At 42.4% G+C, this 18,204-nt stretch overlaps 1 protein-coding gene across 1 annotated transcript in view; it reads right to left on the bottom strand.

The window, feature by feature from the left end:
- Nucleotides 1–18,204, bottom strand: part of CUNH3orf20 (chromosome unknown C3orf20 homolog) — a 110,740-nt gene that overhangs the window by 4,600 nt on the left and 87,936 nt on the right. Inside the window, 3 exon segments of the mRNA XM_045289984.1 lie at nucleotides 6,457–6,599; nucleotides 8,122–8,229; nucleotides 9,014–9,317. Coding sequence (XP_045145919.1) covers nucleotides 6,457–6,599; nucleotides 8,122–8,229; nucleotides 9,014–9,317 — 555 coding nt within the window.

Raw genomic sequence — 18,204 nt, forward strand, 5'->3', positions numbered from 1 at the left:
GTTCATGAGGGAGGGGGGAGCAGGGAAGGAGGGGGAAAATGATGAGCTGATGCCAGGGGTTTATGTGGAGAACAAATGTTTTGAGAATGATGAGGGTAACGAATGTGCAGGTATGCTTGACACAATGGATGTTATGTATGGATTGTGATAAGAGTTGTATGAGCCACCAATAAAATGATTAAAAAAAGATATACTGAATGTGTCCTTCCTTTTTCATTTCCTAGCTCTAAATCTTTGCACATTTCATTATAAGATTTTACTTTGTCTTCTTGAGCTGCCCATTGAAATGTTCTGTTCAGCTCGTTGACGTCATGCCTTCCATTTGTTGTAGCTACTCTATAATTAAGTTTCCGACTCTCTTCTGACACCCATTTTGATCTTTTCTTTCTTTCCTGGATTTTTAACGACGATTTGCTTTGTTCATGTATGATATTCTTTTTTTTTTTTTGGTGTTTATAGTCACAAAAATCTTTTAATAGTCCTTAGCTTACAAAGAAAGGCAATACATGATTAGCTTCATGACATTCACTTGTGAGTTATGACATGGAAGAGTTGATAGCAAAATATAAATTTTGTGACATCACATGTAGTCAATTTCAATCCCAGTGCATTATCTGTTTTGATAAATGAAGGAGGACTTGGTTACATTTTAATGAAATCCACATAAAGGGAACAGTTAAAATACAAGTATAAGCTGCCTTGTGAAACATAATATTCACATTATAATACAATAAATATGGTATTTTTCCTAAGACAAAAATCTCTAGAGGTACAGGTTTTTAAGCTGTGGGAGACAGTGAATTAAAAACCATTTAGAATAAAGCTAAAAAATGTCGACTAAATCAGTCACTGCAAAGAATGAATAAATGGATAACAAAGAATAAAATAAGTTTGATGCCATCTTTCCAATGATTACTTTTGATATACTCAGACTTGGCAGAATTATCCTCAAAGGTGAAAATGAGCAGGAGATGGTACAGTCAGTAGAAGAGAGTCCATGTTATAACCTCCAAGTGCTGACCTTGAGACTGCATCTTTCACTTCACTACTCTGCTCAAGGTCCCACATGGGCACTGTGACAGGCCACCTTGTAGTGGAGCCACAGGGCTGTCCCAGACAACAGTAACTGAGATCAAAGAGACACTTTGATGAAACAGCCTACACAAAAGTCTGTTTTAGGGTTTTTCATGCACATTTGACCTCTTTTAAGACATGGGAATAAATCACCCAAATTTTCGGTTAATTTAGCTGTAGAAATACATTGGAAAGTTAAAAACAATTTAACAGTCAACATGTGGAACGCTTCACCAACGAATACACAAAGTCCGAATGACATGTATGATATTCTTAATGTCAGACCACAGTTCATCAGGCCCTCTGTCATGAGTGTTCACTGTGTCAAATTTGTTTTTGAGATGTTCTCAAAATTCAGATGGGATAGATTCCAGGTCATATTCTCATCAGTTTTAATTTGAACTCACATATGAGCAACTGATGTTTTATGCCACAGTTGACCCCTGGCCTCATTTTAACAGCTGATATCGAGCTTTTCCATCATCTCGTCCCATAGACGGAGTCAATCTGATTTCTGTGTATTCCATCTGAACAAGTCATTGTGTATAGTTGTCTTTTGCATTGTTGAAACAAGTTATTTTCAATGAAGTAGTTACTCTTGCAAAATTCTATCATGTAAGCTCCATCTTTGCTTCTATCACCAAGACCATATTTTCCAACGGTTATTCCTTCCTCTTTGTTTCCAATTGTTGCATTCAATCAACAATAATGATCAATGCACCTTGACATGTTTGCTCAATTTCATACCGAAGATATAAGTAGAATTCTGTAATTTCTGCATCACTAGCTTTAGTGGTTGGTGCCTAAATTTGAGTAATAGTAGTATTGACTAGATTTCCTTGCATGCAGATAGCTAGCCTATCATAGACAGCATTGTACTCCAAGATCAATTTGGAAATGTCCTTCTTTGAAGATGATTGTGATGCCATTCCTCCTGAGTTTGGCATTCCTAGCATAGTAAACCATATGATTTTCTGATTCAAAATTGCCAATACCAGTCTATTTCAGCTCCCTAACACCTAGAATATCAATCTTTATACATTTTGATTTTGATGACTTCCAATTTTCCTAGATTTATATTTCATATCCTCAAAATTCCAATTATTACTAGATGTTTGCAGCGGTTTCTTCTCATTTTGAATTATGCTGCATCAGCAACTGAAGGTCCTGAATTCTTTACTCCCACAGGCTTTACTCCATTCGGGTCATTGTGGTCGACTCTGTTGAGAAGGCTGCTCTTCTTCGGTCCTATTTTGAGTGCTTTCCCAGCAGAGGGGCTCATCTTACGGCATGATCTCTGACAATGTCTTGCTGCCGTCCATCAGGTTTTCAGTGGCCAATGTCTCTGAAGTAGACGGCCGATTCCTTATTTATAGTCTATTCATAGTCTGGGAGCTCTGCTGAAACTTGTTCATTTTGGGTGACCTTGCTGGGATTTGACATAGCTTCCAGCAGCCACCACATTACAAAACATTGACAGACAAGAGGTGGGATGTCAGATTTAGTTTGTTGAAAGTCCAAAACATAACAGCCCCTTCCCTTGCAGTAAGAAATTCCTTTTGAGCTTAATCAGTAAGGGTTGGTCTTCTAACTCAGGAAGGCAGTAAGCAAGGCCATTAACATAGGTATCCAGGAAAGAACCCCTCATTTAGATAAACAATAAAGTATGGTGCTTTGGGGGAAGGTGGGCTGGCAACCCCTAGGGAAATGTCTGTATGGATAGCTGTTTCCTATGATCGTTGCAAAATGTGCTTTTTGTCATATTGTTTGGGGCATATAACTTGCTTGAATTTCACCGGATTTCTGAAGCAGTTTGGAGGCTGCAGCCCGCTGTTTCGGTCTGATACTAGCTTCCAGAGTAAAATGAGGGTTTCTCGAATCCACATGGTCTCTGACTTTGGCGACACCAGCACTAGGTCGGTTCACAGTTACTGTGCTCAGAACTCCCCACAGCATCTCTTGATTGTTCCCATCCTATTCCTCTTCTTGGGATGCCTTTTCCCTCCCCTCTTTCAGTCATCCTCCAAGGCCAGGCTACCACACCATCACCTCTGTGAAGCCTTGCCTGAACTCCGGAAGAGTTTCTTCCATTATCGCTGAACTTGCATATCCACCTCACACAGTCCAGAGTTCTTTGTGAATCTGTACCTCCAAAAACCTTAGGTAAAGACTGATTGTAGCAACTTAATATCTCTTGTGCATGACTCTCAGTAGAAGAAACAGATAAATAGTTGGAGTCTCAGAGTGAGCCTTTGAATAGTAGTAGAACCCCAAAATGATAACATTTGAGATCAGTGGGATTACACTGCCATACATCTGGGGCACAGCTTCCATTCCATCTGGAGATTCCAGCGAAGACCACCTTTGCTCAAATGATAAGTAGAAAAGGCCATCTGGGAATTTGTAACAGGCTAGTCCTTCCAGAAATTTCAAAAACCTTTTTTACTTGGTGAATGGCACTTACTTTCCCATAACATTGAGTACAACCCGGAGGGATATAAGAAAGCTTTTTCCCCAGCTTGTCTCCACCAAATATATGCCAAACCTAAGAGGCTGCTTGCCAGCACATGGTGGGAAGTCAGATGTTTGGAGATATTCTCCCTAAAGGCATCAGCCATCCAAAGCAATCAGACTACTGTTTGGTCCACTGTAGGTGGGGCTCACACCCTGCTGATAGAGATAGTGATGGTTTCCCCGGAGAGCTCAGAACAGGTCAAAAATACAAGGTCAGTGACATACAGGATTAGGCTGCCATCCTGAAACTAGGAGCCACCCATCTTGTCATATATGTACCCCTAATCCCTCCTCTTTCTATTGCGTGTACACCCTTAGATCGTCTCCCCTCCCATTGCTATGTTGCCTATGGTACTACCCCTTTCTGTGACGTATGTGGTTACCTGTAATCAGGGGGCTTGCATGCCCCTAAGTATATGTAAGCCTTAGTTAGAAATAAATCTATCTCTTTCCTCCCCCTTCCTCCTCCTTCTCCCGCGCTCTGTGCGGACCTGGCTGCTGAGATCCTGGCTATCCAGGAGGTGAGCATGCTACCATAAAATGTCTGACGCCTTTATTTTACTTTTTCTATTTCTCTTATTCTCTATGACTTTACTATACACTTTATGTATTATTGTTGTAAAGTTGTACCTACCCATGATATTTGTCAGGGGCGTGTTACCCTGACTGGACCCCATATTCCTGAGTTCTGGTCCACTTCAGCAAGGTAACCTCTTTCTCTCTCCCTCTCAAGTTCTCAGTCGAGAGAGAATTAGCTTTTGAAGCTATCTTCATCCAAATGAATTATCTACTCCTGTGATAAGCTCATAAAACACTCGATTAGCCCCAATCCAGTCCCTGAATTGGCTCATGAATCTAAAGCCAAATTCTAATTAAGCCTCTCCCCAGTTGAAGACTGTTGAATGGCCCCCCAATGCCTGTAAAATCAAGTTACAAATGCCCTCTTTGACAGACCTTTCCCTGCCTATCCAATGCTTGCTTATCCTTCAACAGGGGCCCCTAGATTTCTCATTAACTGGTCCACTGTGACCCCTTAATACACAGGGAGTCTGGCATTGCTTCATTCTGTTGCTTCTCTCTGAGACAGAAGCCGCATCTTAGCAACTGAGCCTGGCTTGTCTGTGGCTCCCCTGATAGAGGGTTTGATCTAGAACAGGGCAGAAACAAGGCTCATCATGTCATGAAACCCTGAAACGGAATCGAAGCCTTTTTGAGACCTAACAAGGCGGGAGGCAGGGAGTGTTGGAGGGTGAGGGGATGGGGCTGCGTGTGGGAGTAGGCGTGGCATGGACAGGAAGGTAGGGAAGAAAGTTTTGTGGAAGGGGGAAGGACTGAGGCCAAGTGCCATCTCTGTCATTCCTTGGCTTGCAGGCACACAGAGCATGCACCCTCTTCCAGAGTCTAGGTTGATGGTACTTTTTCACAAGAAGCCTGCCCGTGTAAATAATACACACACACACACACACACACACACACATTATGTGGAACTAACGAAATGTTTAGAATATACTCATGCGCACACCACTCATGTTTCCAGACATTTCCCAAAGAGAATTTCAACCTCAGTCCCCCTCCTTTAATAATACAAAGATGCTACTTTAGATAGTATTTGTATTATAAAGGCATAGGCCATGGTGAAGAGGTCATGGATCAAGTATTATAATATCCCAGTGATTAGAAAATAAGCAATGGGAACTGTGTGCTGGTTTCTATTTATTTAAATTGATTATTATGTCCCCATCACTTTTGAGTCAGCAATTGAAAACTTAAGCTACTGAAGCCTGCTCATAAGGCATTTTTTATCAATTGTAAATGTAAACAAAGGGACGCCTGCATTTGGCATAAATGGCATTGCTAGGAAGCTGGATTCACTCTGTATACTGCCATCATTATCACAGTCATCTTCCACAGTTGGCTTTTAATTGGAGGAGGGAACAAAGTGAACTTGATAGCACCACTCTTGATGGATGGCAAAACAGTTAATTGCAAAAACCTTAGCAGATCATCTTAAGTGTGGCCATTAAGCTATATTAGGTATGCTTATTTCATAGTCTAATTATGTCTTATTAGCACCAATGTCCTTGATCAATGGCCATAAATCACCTTAGTCATATGCTTTTAAGCATATTAATAGACCCTTGCCTCTTATATACCTCACATTTGAATGTCACACTCTCTTACTAGAACCAGCCAGCTATCTATCAGGGCACCACACTGATCTAGATATTACTAGATCCTACTAGATCCAGATCTTATTACTACATCTTACTAGATCTAGATCTAGTAATTAGATCTAGATCTAGTAATAAGCTCCTGGTAGAACTCTCAGTAACTTCATAAATGTTCCTTCCCTGGACAAGGCTGCTTGCTTCCTGAGCCAAGAGATCTGTGATGTTTCAGCTAAGCAGGACCAGGAGGTACTCAATACATTGGTAGCACCTGTTTGAAAACCAGGGCTCAGAGACTTAGAAGCAGATTGCAGCCAGCAATATAAATGTACCACCTCCTTGTACCGGGGTTACAATCACTAGCATAATCTATGTGGTCCTCTGGTATGCAAGATGGAAGCAGAACTGGAATTGCACACTGCCCAGGGACAGGTGGATCGGGTTAGAAGGGGTAAGAAGGGTCCTTGCCCAAACCCTATGTGTATTCATTCACCAAAAGAAACCAGTATTGTGCAAACAGTCCCATGTCCTCTTTTCCCAGGCTTGTGTCCCAGAAAAACCAACAGCATAGCTGTGTACCCATTGGATGTCTGCTCTTGTTCCGGCCTGCACGACCTCCTCTCCCATGCCTCCTGCAGGCTGGGTCCTCCCCCTGTCCTTCCTTGCACTCGCCCCTCATCCCCATGTCTTCCCCTTTTACCTAAATTTGTAGTCGTCTGGCAGGAAGTAGCCCATCTTGCAATCATGTTGAGCCTGGAAGATCTGCTTCAGCAAGTTCTGCTTGCTGACGCCATAGCCATTCAGGACACAGCCTCCAAAAAGGAGCTTCCCTCCAGCGAACATCTGTTGATTGGACAGAGAGTGAGATGAAGTTCCCTCAGCACATCAGCATGCACTAATAAGGCATGTGGATTCTGAAGCTCAGAGGATAGGGCCACAAGTCTTGGAGAACTTGGGCCAGATATTAGGTGTCTGGCGGCCTGGGATGGTGAATTTCCGACTTAAGTTGCCCAGTGAGCTGTGGCTGCACCTGGCGCCTGGCCAGGCCCTTAAGTCAGAGACCAGCTTCACCCTCCCACCTGTAACTCCTTGATGAGCACTTTATCCATAGCCCTCCAGCCAAAAGGGTGCCTCCCAGCTCAGAGGCCCCAAGCGGCTGCCCATAACTCCCAAATGACTCTGGGATGTCCATGCCTGGAAGAGGGCAGGCAGTTTGTGTGGGTCTTCTGTACCCCCATCCTACACATGTCAGTCTCCAGCAGTTAGAGTTATGTGTAAGGATGTTCATCGTGGTGCTATTTGTTATGGCAAGGAAAAAAGATAAATGGAAATAACCTATATGTTCTATATGTGTCTGTCCATAGACAGAGAAAGAATTATGAATTAAAAATCAAATGTTAACCACAGGGGAAGGAAGACAGCAGTTAGTGTAAGATATGAAAATAATAATAATTGACAATTTATCAAGGGGTCACGAGGGTGGGATGGGGGAGGGAGGGTAAAAAGAGGAGCTGATATCGAGGGCTCATGTAGAATGTAAATGTTTAAAAAATGATGATGGCAACATATGTACAACTATACCTGATATAATTGATGTATGGGTTGTTATAAGAGGTATGAGACACCCCCCCCATAAAATGATCTTTAAAAAAAAAAGAAAAAGAAAATCAGATGTTGCAAAGTATGTAAAGATATGGGGATATGTTCATGAATAATTTTAGTTACTAAAGCAGGACCCCAAACTCTATGTGAAAGAGAGCAATTGTAAGACCAGACATCAAAATGTGAGCTGGCGCCAAGCTTGACCTCGCTGTGCTGTAACGGTGATGACTTTCTAAGTTGTATTTTCCATGTTTTCTCTAGTTAACACACCATTTTAAAAAAGAACACACTGATGTGTTGTTGTTGTTTTTTAATAAAAACATAACAAAACACCAGACCAGTTGCTGATTGATTCTGACCCACGGGGCCCGGTGTGCGCAAAGTAGAATAGCTCCATGGGCTTGTTAAGGCCCTGACCTTCCAGAAGCAGATCGCCAGACCTCTCTTTCGAGGCACCTCTGGGGAGATTCAAGCGGCCAACTTCCAGTTGGTAGTCAGAGCTTAACTGTGTGTGCTACCCAGGTATTCGACTTTTAGTACACAGCTTATTTAAACGCACAGGATGAAAATAAAATCATTCTCTGGGTTAGGCACCTCCTGCTCCTTCAGTCTCCGAGCTGGGGAACACGTTGGGTAGGGCTGAGGAATGGGGAGGGAAGGCTGGGCGACTCCCTCCAGCGGGAGCAGATGGGGAAGCCCACCTCCCTCTTCTCTCCCATCCTTATTCCTCTGGTGCCGCGGACGCGGACAGGCCCCAGCTCACCAGGATCATGCCTTGCACAACTGCGAACTTCTTCACCAGCAGGGGCGGGTCCTTCTGGAGAGGGCTATCCAGGTCATATCGCAACAGGCGGTAAGGGTCACGCTGGCACTGCCAAGACAGAAATGTCAGGACGTCTTAGCCCATGCCAAGCAGTTGCTGATTCGGCTCTTTGCTGCTGTCCAGTGGGTTCCTGTGTTACTTGGATCCTGAGACTCTTGGCCAGCCCATTGCCCTGGGCTCCAGCCTCTTCCTGCCGCCGGTTGTGGCCACGTGCACTCCTTCTGGATGACTTCACGGTCCCAGAGGAAGTGGGTCCACGACAAACACCCCCACCCCCACCACCATTTTTGAGGTTACCCAGTACCCGACTGTCTTCTGCCATGGGCTGAGCCCTTGGGAGAGCTGAAGATGGAAGCCATGCTTCCGGTGTACCCCTTTTCGGGCTTAAACATCTCCTTCCCACAGGATGAGGGAGGGAGTCCTCCTGTCACTACCCAAAGCTGGCGACCCCTCTGGACCCCTGCAGCCTGTGGAATCCAGCTCGCAGTCTCTGTAAACACAGACTGCACTTTGAAGGCCAGGTGAGGCAATATTTGGAGTCTCTATTCCAAATAGTCACATGAAGCGGTGCTCCAAAGATGAAGAATGGTGCCCCGACTGTGTCTCAGGTGTCCGAAAAGGCACCCACCTTGATGTGTGAGCCGCCCTGGGATGCAGGGCGAGGCAGAGGGAAAGGAGGGGCTTCGGAGTGCTCGGAGGGAGCAAAGGCTGACAGAAGATGGAGGGGTAGCCCCTTTCCAGATGCCAAGCCACCCCTGGCCTCATGGGATTTTCCCGAGAACCCTTCTCCAAGCTGAGTTCCACAGGGACCAGCCCAGGCACCTGGACCCACCTGGATGCAGGGTGAGGCGCGGCCCTGCTGACGGTGACTGTAGAGCCTGTCAAGCAGCCACTGGAGCTGGGCGGTTTTGGTTGGGTTCTGCACCGAGACAATCCCAAACACCAGCACCTGGCCGGGATCACGCGGCGCAGCTATAAAGCGCTCTAGCTCCACGTCAGACACCAGGGGCGCCTTCACAACACACTTGCAGCCAACCCGGATGTCTTCCTTGCGGATGAGCTTCCTCAGCACTAGCGGACAGTCGTAGGGCGAGGCTGCCCAGGCACTGGGGCTGCGTACCTCCCGAGTCTTGGTCCTGCAAGGGAAGTGCAGGGGTGGTGCTCAGGGGACCTGTCCTGACCTGCTCAGAGGCAAGCCCCTGAGGGGTCTGGCTGCAGGTCGGGCCTTGGTTGGCCTCCACAGCAATATGCAGTGCAGCAGGTTGGGTACGGATGCCCTGACCGCTCTGGACCTCAATGTCCTCAGATGCAAGGTGGCATTAAAGAACAACTCATTCATCCATTCACTTACTAAGCTGAAGCATCAGCATTATCCTTCCTTTCTCCTTCTCTTGCACCTACATTCTACCTAAGCCTGTTTGCCGGGCAGGGCCATGATCTGACTGCATTTCCTGCCCTCCACCCCTACCCCTATCCAGGTGTCTCACCTGGATGCCTACTGTTACCTCCTAAGGCATCCTCATGTCTTTGCCCCTCTCAGTTCTACTCTCCACCCAGAACACAGAGTAATCCTCTTAAACCCAAGTCAGGTCACGTCACTCCACTCTTGGGAATCTGCCAACGGTTTTCCCTCTTTTACATAATAAAAGCCCAAGTCCCTACAATGCCCACTGAGGATGCTCATGGGCTCCTCGTGCCTTTTCAGGACACTTTTGTTCTCCTCTGGCTGTTCTCACCTTTGCCCACGGCTCTCCTCCTTTGCTTCTGCTCATCCTTCTGCTTGATGCATTCTCCCTGGAAGAGCAACATGACCCACTTTCTTTCCTCCCCCAGTCTCTAGTCGAATGCCGTCTCTTCTGCAAGGTCCACCCGGACCACCCTGTGCAACTGCAACCTCCACTCCCAACACTCTCCCCTGCCCGGCTTTCCTTTTCTCCTTACAGTGTTCCCCACCTCACACCCCACTCCTTTCTTTAGTTTGATGACTGTACTTCTCTATCCCGCTAGGACAGCAGTTTCATGAGTTTGTGAATTTAGAATATTTTGCTCCAGTGGGGTATACTTAGAGCTTAGTAAATCATAGCACTTGGCAGAGGGTAAAGATTAAGACATATGGAAGGGGCTTCATAAAGATGAGGAAAAACCCACAACTTACAACAGGATAAATTTTAAAGTTTAAATGCCACCTGCTCAAGATAAGGTAGTGCTGAATGATCTAGCCATTGACTCTCGGGGATCTACAGCAAGTGTGCAGGGACTGCTGTTCAGCCAGAGACAAATATAAAAACAACGCAATGTCTCAGAGGCAATAATCTCTTTGTACATGTGAAAACAAGAAAAAATGGCTCAGTTGACTAGAACGTGGATAAATTAAACCATAATAATGTGGAACTCTTTATTTCCAAAAGATAGGATTCTATACATAGAAAACCTAAAGATTCATCAAGAAAATTGTTGGAAGTGGATAAATTAAATGTGGATAAATGAAACCATAAGAGCTTCAGTAAAAAAATATGGGAGAGTTATTTTATAATCTTGAGGCAGGGAAGGCCTTTATAATTATGACTAGAAAATACAGAAATCACAATTAAAAAAAAGATGGATACACCAGAACCTGACAACGACAACACAAAAATGAAAATTACAGGTCAACATCTCTTATAAATATAGATTCAAAATACCTCTATTAATACTAGGGAATAGAATCTAACAGTATATTAAAAGAGTCATAGATTATGACCAAATGGCATTTATTCCAGGAATGCAGGATGGTTAAAATTAGAAAACCAGTCAGCCACAATAATATACCACATCAACAGAGAAAAGGAAAAGAAGGGGAAAAATGAGGACCTAATGTCGGGGGTTTAAATGGAGAGAAAATGTTTTGAGAAACGATGTACAAATGCGCTTTACACAATTGATGTGCGTATGGATTGGGATAACAGTTGTATGAGCCCCTAATAAAATGTTTAAAAAAAAAGAAAAGGAAAAGAATAACATAATCATTTCTATGGATGCAGAAAAAAACATTTGATAAAATCCAATACCCTTTTTTTTAAATGAAAATTTTAAAGAAGATTGAAATAGAAGGAAAAGTCTTAAATATGTTTCAGGGCATATGTGACAAGCCAGCAGCCATCCTTATATTAGTAGGGAAAGACTGAGAGTTTTCCCTTTGACATTGGGAAAAAGATAAGAGTACACACTGTCACCACTTCTATTCAATATTGTATTCAAAGCTCTAGCTAGACCAATAAGATAAGAAAAGGAAATATAAAGTATACAGATTGAAAAAGAAGTAAATTATATCTTATCTCAGATGGCATGTTTCTACATATAGAATATCTCCAGAGTCCCCAAGAAGTTCTAGAGCTAATAAAGGAATTTAGCAAAGTTGCAGGGTACAAGGTCAACAGCAACAACAATGAAACAATCTATTGAAGAGAAGTTTTTTCCCTCATCAAGTCAACTTACCATCCTGGTAAAAAAAACACAACAGTTAACCATCAATGTATGGATTTTAATTTGGAGTCTCAATTCTATTCCTTTAGTCTATGACTCTTTTGTTATATCAATACCAGGCTGTTTTGATTCCTGTTGCTGTGTATTGTTTTTAATCAGGAAATGTGAATTCTCCTACTTAGTTCTCTTCTTTCAATGTCACTTTAGCTACGTGATGCTTCTTGCCATTTCAAAAGGTTAAGGATTGGATTTTCCATTTCCATAAAGAAGACTGTTGGAATTTTTATCGGGATTCTATAGATCACTGTGGACTGTATTGACCTCTTAACAATATTAACTTTTCTAATCCAAGAAGATTTTATTTAAGTTTCCTTAATATGTAAGTCTTCTTTGGTCTCTTTCAGCAATATTTTATAGTTTTCATTGTATAAGTCCTTCACTTCTGTGATTAAATTTATGCCTAGATATTTCATTCTCTTGGGTGCTATTGTAAATTTAAGTATTTGCCTACTTTCCCTTTCTGATATCATTGCTGGTGTGTGGAAAACTCCTAAATTCATTTTATGAAGTAAGCATCATCCTAATGCCAAAATCAGGCAAATCAAAAGCCAAACTAAACCAAACACACTTCCATTGAGCTGATTCTGGCTCATAATGACCCCATAGGACAGGGGAGAACTGCTTCTATGGGTTGCTGAGACTAAGTCTCTACATGACTAGAAAGCTTCATCTTTCCTCCTGTGGAGAGGCTGATGGCCTTAAACTGCTAGCCTTGTGGTTAGCAGCTCAATGTATAACCACTACACCACCAGGGCTCCTACAAACCAAGCAAAGACAATATTAAAATGAAAAGTATAGACCAGTATTCCTCATAATCATAGAAACAAATCTTTCAACAATATCCTAGCTAATAAAATCCAAAATATATAAAAATAGCAATACATCACGACCAAGTAGGATTCATACCTGGCATGCAAGGAGGCTTCAATATTGGAAAAACAATCAATCTAATCCACCACACAAATAAAGGCAATGAGAAGAACCCAATGATATCAATCATATCAATTGTCACAGAAAAAGAACTTAATAAAATTCAATTCCCATTCCTGACTAAAAACCATTTGATAAAATATAAATAGAACAAAAATTTTTCAACATAACTAAGACTAAGGGCATATATACAAAATCAATGGTAAACAGTATGCTCCATGGGAAGAGACTGAAAGCATTCCCATTCTGAATGGGAATGAGCAGTGTGTTATAGTCTAGCTACATTAGAGAAACAAATCCACAGAAACTCATATGTATAAGAGAGAGTTTTATATAAAGGGTAAGTGCACATCAAGAAAACATCCCAACCCAGTGTTACCCAAGCCCACAAGTCCAACATTAGCCCATATGTCGGGCACCAATCCACAAAGTCCTCCTAAATCTCACAAAACACATGCAATGATGCCGACTGCAGAAGGAAAGCCAAATCAGTGAATGTGTAAGCATCTCATGCTGGCAGGGGTCTCTGCACGGCTACGCCAGCACCCAGGGCTGCATCGGGTTAGGTCCATGTGGCTTCTCCTCAGGGATGTCTTGCAAGAAGTGAGCCTTACCAGCTGAAGCAGGGAACTGGGTGAGGCAGCTGCACCCTGGTCCAAGAAAACAAGAGACCTGAGAACTAGAAAGGTGAGGCCCACCAAGCCATTTATCTCTCCACTCTTCAATTAACCCCACATGTGTTTATGGGCCATTGGCACAATAAGCGTTAACAATCTCAAGCTGGGACTACCTTTATCACTTCTCCTATTTAATATTATGCTGGGTGTCTTAAAGTGATTAGGCAAGAAAGAGGAACTAAATGTATCCAAGTTAGCAAAGAAGAAGTAAAACTCTTTATTTCCATAAGATAGGATTCTATACATAGAAAATCCTAAAGATTCATCAAGAAAATTGTTGGAATTAATTGAAATAGTAGGCAAAGCAGCAGGGTACTAGATCAACATCTAAATACCAGTTACACAAGTATTTCCCCAAATGAGTGGTACCATTTCCCGGGTGCTGGAGTGATCCGGGGGGTGGGTGTGTGTGTGTTGCGAAAGCAGCACTTACACTTTATCCTGGATTATGGGCTAGAGTACAAAAGTTTTTCATTGCCAGGGGGTGCAGAGTAACTTTTTTTCCTGAAAAAGGGTAGGGAGGCCAAATAAGTTTGGGAATCTATGCTTTACATGAATGAAGAGATCTCTGACAAGGAAATCAGGAAAATGATACCATCTGGCCAACAAAAAGATGAAATACTTAGGAATTAATATAAGCAGAGAAACAAAAGACCTATACCAAAAAACTACAAAACACTATTACAAGAAACCAAAAGAGATCTACACAAGTGGAAGATTATACCATGTTTGTGGATAGAAGATTTAATATTGTGAAAATGTCAATACTACCCAAAGTGATTTACAGGTATAATGTAATCATGATTCAAATTACATCATCATAAAGAGATGGTAAAACTAACTGCCAATTTTATATGGAAAGAAAAGATAGTTCAGATCAGTAAAGCAATGCTAAAGATTTCACTTAAAAAATCATTTTATTAGGGGCTCTTACAGCTCTTACAACACTCCATACATCAATCGTATCAAACATATTTGTACATATGTTTCCATCATCATTTCCAAAACACTTTCTACTTGAGCCCTTGGTATAAGCTCCTTCCCACCCCCTTCCTTCTCCACCCTCCTACTCTCATGTATCCTTGATCAATTATATACTGTTATTTTTATTTCATATCTTACACTGTCCATTGTCTCCCTTCACCCACATTTCTGTTATTTGGCCCCTAAGATTTCATTTCTTACCTCAAAACCTACTACACAGTCACAGTAGTCAAAACTGCCTGTTATTTGTACAATGACAGATATATAGACCAATGGAACAGAATTGAGAACCCGAAAGTAAATCTATCCTCCTATAGACAGATGATCATCGACAAAGGGTCAAAACACATGAAATGGGGAAGAGATGCAGATCAAAACAACAAGATGCCATCATCTCACCTTAGCATTAATAACAAAACAACAACAGCAACAGCGAACAACAAATAATACCAAGGATATGGAGAGAACCCTCAGACACTGCTGATGAAACTTTATAATGGTACAGCCATTGTGGCAAGTGGTATGACACTGAACAAAAACTTGGGAATAGAAATGCCATATGACCTATCAATTCCTCTATTTCTAGGGAAACAAAAGCCTTGAAATATATAGATATATGCACACCCAAGTCCATCAAAGCACTATTCACAATAGCACACACACACATAAATGGAAACAACTTAAAGATCCATCAATGGAATAATAGATAAATACAATTTGGTACATACACAAAATGAAAAACTATGTAACATTAAGTGATAATTCTGTGAAATACATGGAATGACCTGAAGGACATTATGCTGAAATGTCAATAGGACAAATATTGTATGAGAGTACTCTTGTAAAAATCAAGAAGAGATTTTCACACTGAAAAAACTTAATTCAATGGCTACCAGAGGCAGAAGGGAAAGGATGGTAAATTATTTGCTAGAAGAACTTGAGTGGAAGGGAAGGCAATATACAATAAGAAGGTGCTAAGTGAAAAATTATTTAGGGGAGGTAGGGACTGGGGAGAAAGAAATGCCCTTGGGGTTAGCAGATCAACAATTGTGGAAGGAAGGTTAGGAAGCAGGAAGAGAAGCTGAATTGTGACACAGGTCTGGAAACTATCAGGTGACCCCATAGGGAGATTCAGAGCTCACATGGCTTGTCAGAGTGGCCTTATGGTGGGCTGAAATTGCAGGTCTTTAACCCTCTATCTCCATCAACCATTGGATGGGGCTGGCTGGGAAGGGCCTGCCCTTGGCTGAGACAGCTTTTCAGCTTGGGGTGCTTTCTGGGAGACTCACGGCCAACACTCCTTCCAGCAGTTGGGCAATCAGTCCCTACTGGGTGGAGTAGACCTATTGTGTCCTTTTGCATTTTGTTAAAAAATTCCCCCACCTTTTAAAATTTAACTGGACACAATCAAAGGCATTAGTACTGTTTATAACACTTCAGAGATTTTGTCTTAAAAAAAAATCATTTTATTGGGGCTCGTACAACTCTGACCACAATCCATACATACATACATCGAGATTTTGTCTTTTTATCTATCTCCAGCCTCACCAATAGTGACTGTTGTTTTGTATCTCCAAATTTTCACTCAAGCAATATGAAGTCAATTACCTGTTTATTTTCCAAAAGAATTAAAACAGAAACTCTGATCCAATATGGCCACGTAGTTGGAGACTCTGTGAAACCCTGTTCAAACAAAAATTTGAAAAAGTGGAGGAGATTCAAGAACCCAAGTTCTGGACCTCCCCTGAGGAAGACACTTCTACCAATTATACCCTGGTAAAATTCAGAGGGAGGAATTACCACAAAGAATTCCACCCCCCCTCCCTGCTCCATCTCAAATTCTTGGATTCTGTGCTGCTCCAGCAGGATGCCTGCAGAGCATCCAGATCCCACAGCGCTCCATATATCAGTTGAGGAGAAGGAGAAGGCTGAACTCACACATCCTGTCTCTCGCTAACACCACAGAAGATACTCACATATCTCCCTCACCATACATGGGAAACGGTAGGGATCAAGTCCATACATTAGAGAAGCAAATGTGATTGAACTTGGGTGGGAAAATTCACAGGTTCCCACAATCTAGAATTAAGAGGATCACAGCCCATTCACTGCATTCCAAGAAGAGAGACTAAACTCAGGCTGACTCTCATGGCCCAACTCTCAGGACTCAAATGTGGCACTACTTCCTGGGAATACCAGGGGACAAGCCATCCCTGGAAGAGGGCAGAATTCGGTAAGCAGATGTTGAGGGAAAATCAGCACAGGAGAGCTTGAGCCTCATCTCTCAGTGAACCCAGGTTTCAAAGTGGTATCATCTGCCTGTCAGCTCACGCCCAGAGGTAGTAAATTAAGAGACCCTGGGTCCTGTTCTGATATACAGAGTCAGAGAAAATATATTGGGTGGGCAAGTGGGCAGTGTCTTGGGTATTCGCTTCTCAACTTCTTCATGCCAGTTGTACTGATCATGGGCCTGCATTGGCTTAATTTCCTGAAAATTCAGGAGCTGAAACCAGGATCTTCACAGCGGAAGAATTTGTTTCCTGCCACCTGCTCAAGATAAGGTAGTGCTGAATGATCTAGCCATTGACTCTCGGGGATCTACAGCAAGTGTGCAGGGACTGCTGTTCAGCCAGAGACAAATATAAAAACAACGCAATGTCTCAGAGGCATCAATCTCTTTGTACATGTGAAAACAAGAAAAAATGGCCCAGTTGAATAGAATACATGATGATGTGGATACAGAGGAAGTCTTAGAAGAGGAGAGCACTTCAGATCCTCTTATGAAAGAGTTCAGGGAAATTATCTTCATGAAGTTGCTTTAAATGAATGAAGGAAAAATTTGACAGAAGTACAGGGGAAAAAAACAAACAGAAGTGAAGATAGAAATCAGGAAACACTACAAGACCTATGTAAAAAAATAAATGGAAAACTAGAAGTAATTTAAAAACTCCAAATAGAAATTTAAAAGCCAAACACCATGGTATTTAAAATGGATAACACTTTGAAAGAAAGAAACAGAGGATTTGAAACAATGTAAACACAAATCAGTTATCATGAAGACAAATCTCTCAAGACCAAAATACAAGGAGATCAAGCTATAAAAAAGACCAAAGAGAAAAAGGAAAAAATACACACAAAATGTGGAGTAAACCTATGAGACACCATCAATAGGGACAACTTATTTATTTTATTGAATACTTTTCATGGGGGCTCTTACATCTCTTATCACAATCCATATATTCATCCAGTATGTCAAGCACATTTGCACATACGTTGCCATCATTATTTTCAAAGCGCTCTCTTCCCACTTGAGTCCCTGATATCAGCTCCCCATTTCTTCCCCCTCCCTCCACCCCCCACCCACCTTCCTGTACGAACCCTTGATAAGTTAAAGATTATTATTTTCATATCTTAACATCGTTCTCCATTGCCCCTCACACAGTTTTCCGTTGTTTGTCCCCCTGGGAGGGGTTATAGGTTGATCCTTGTGATCAATTCCCCCTTTCTCCCAACACCCTCCCCTAATCCTCCTGGTATCTCTACTCTCATTGTTGGCCCTGAGGGGTTTATCTATCCTGGATTCCCTGTGTTTCAGGCTCTTATCTGTAGCAGTGTGCATGTTCTGGTCTAATCTGATTTGTAAGGTAGAATTGAGGTCATGATCGTGGGGGGAAGGAAGCACCAAAGAACTAGAGGAAAGATGTGTTTTATCAGTGCTATACTGCATCCTGACTGACTTATCTCTTCCCTTTGACCCCTCTGTGAGGGGATGTCCAATTGTCTACAGATGGGCATTGGGTCTCCACTTCATGCCCCCCTCGTCCCCATTCAGCTTGGGTATGGTTTTGTTCTGGGTTTTTGATGCCTGATACCTGATCCCATCCACACCTCATGAACACACAGGCTGGTG

This window comes from Echinops telfairi, unplaced genomic scaffold, assembly GCF_000313985.2.
Source record: "Echinops telfairi isolate 266 unplaced genomic scaffold, ASM31398v2 ScPeMD7_31;HRSCAF=116, whole genome shotgun sequence".
NCBI classification, from domain to species: domain Eukaryota; kingdom Metazoa; phylum Chordata; class Mammalia; order Afrosoricida; family Tenrecidae; genus Echinops; species Echinops telfairi.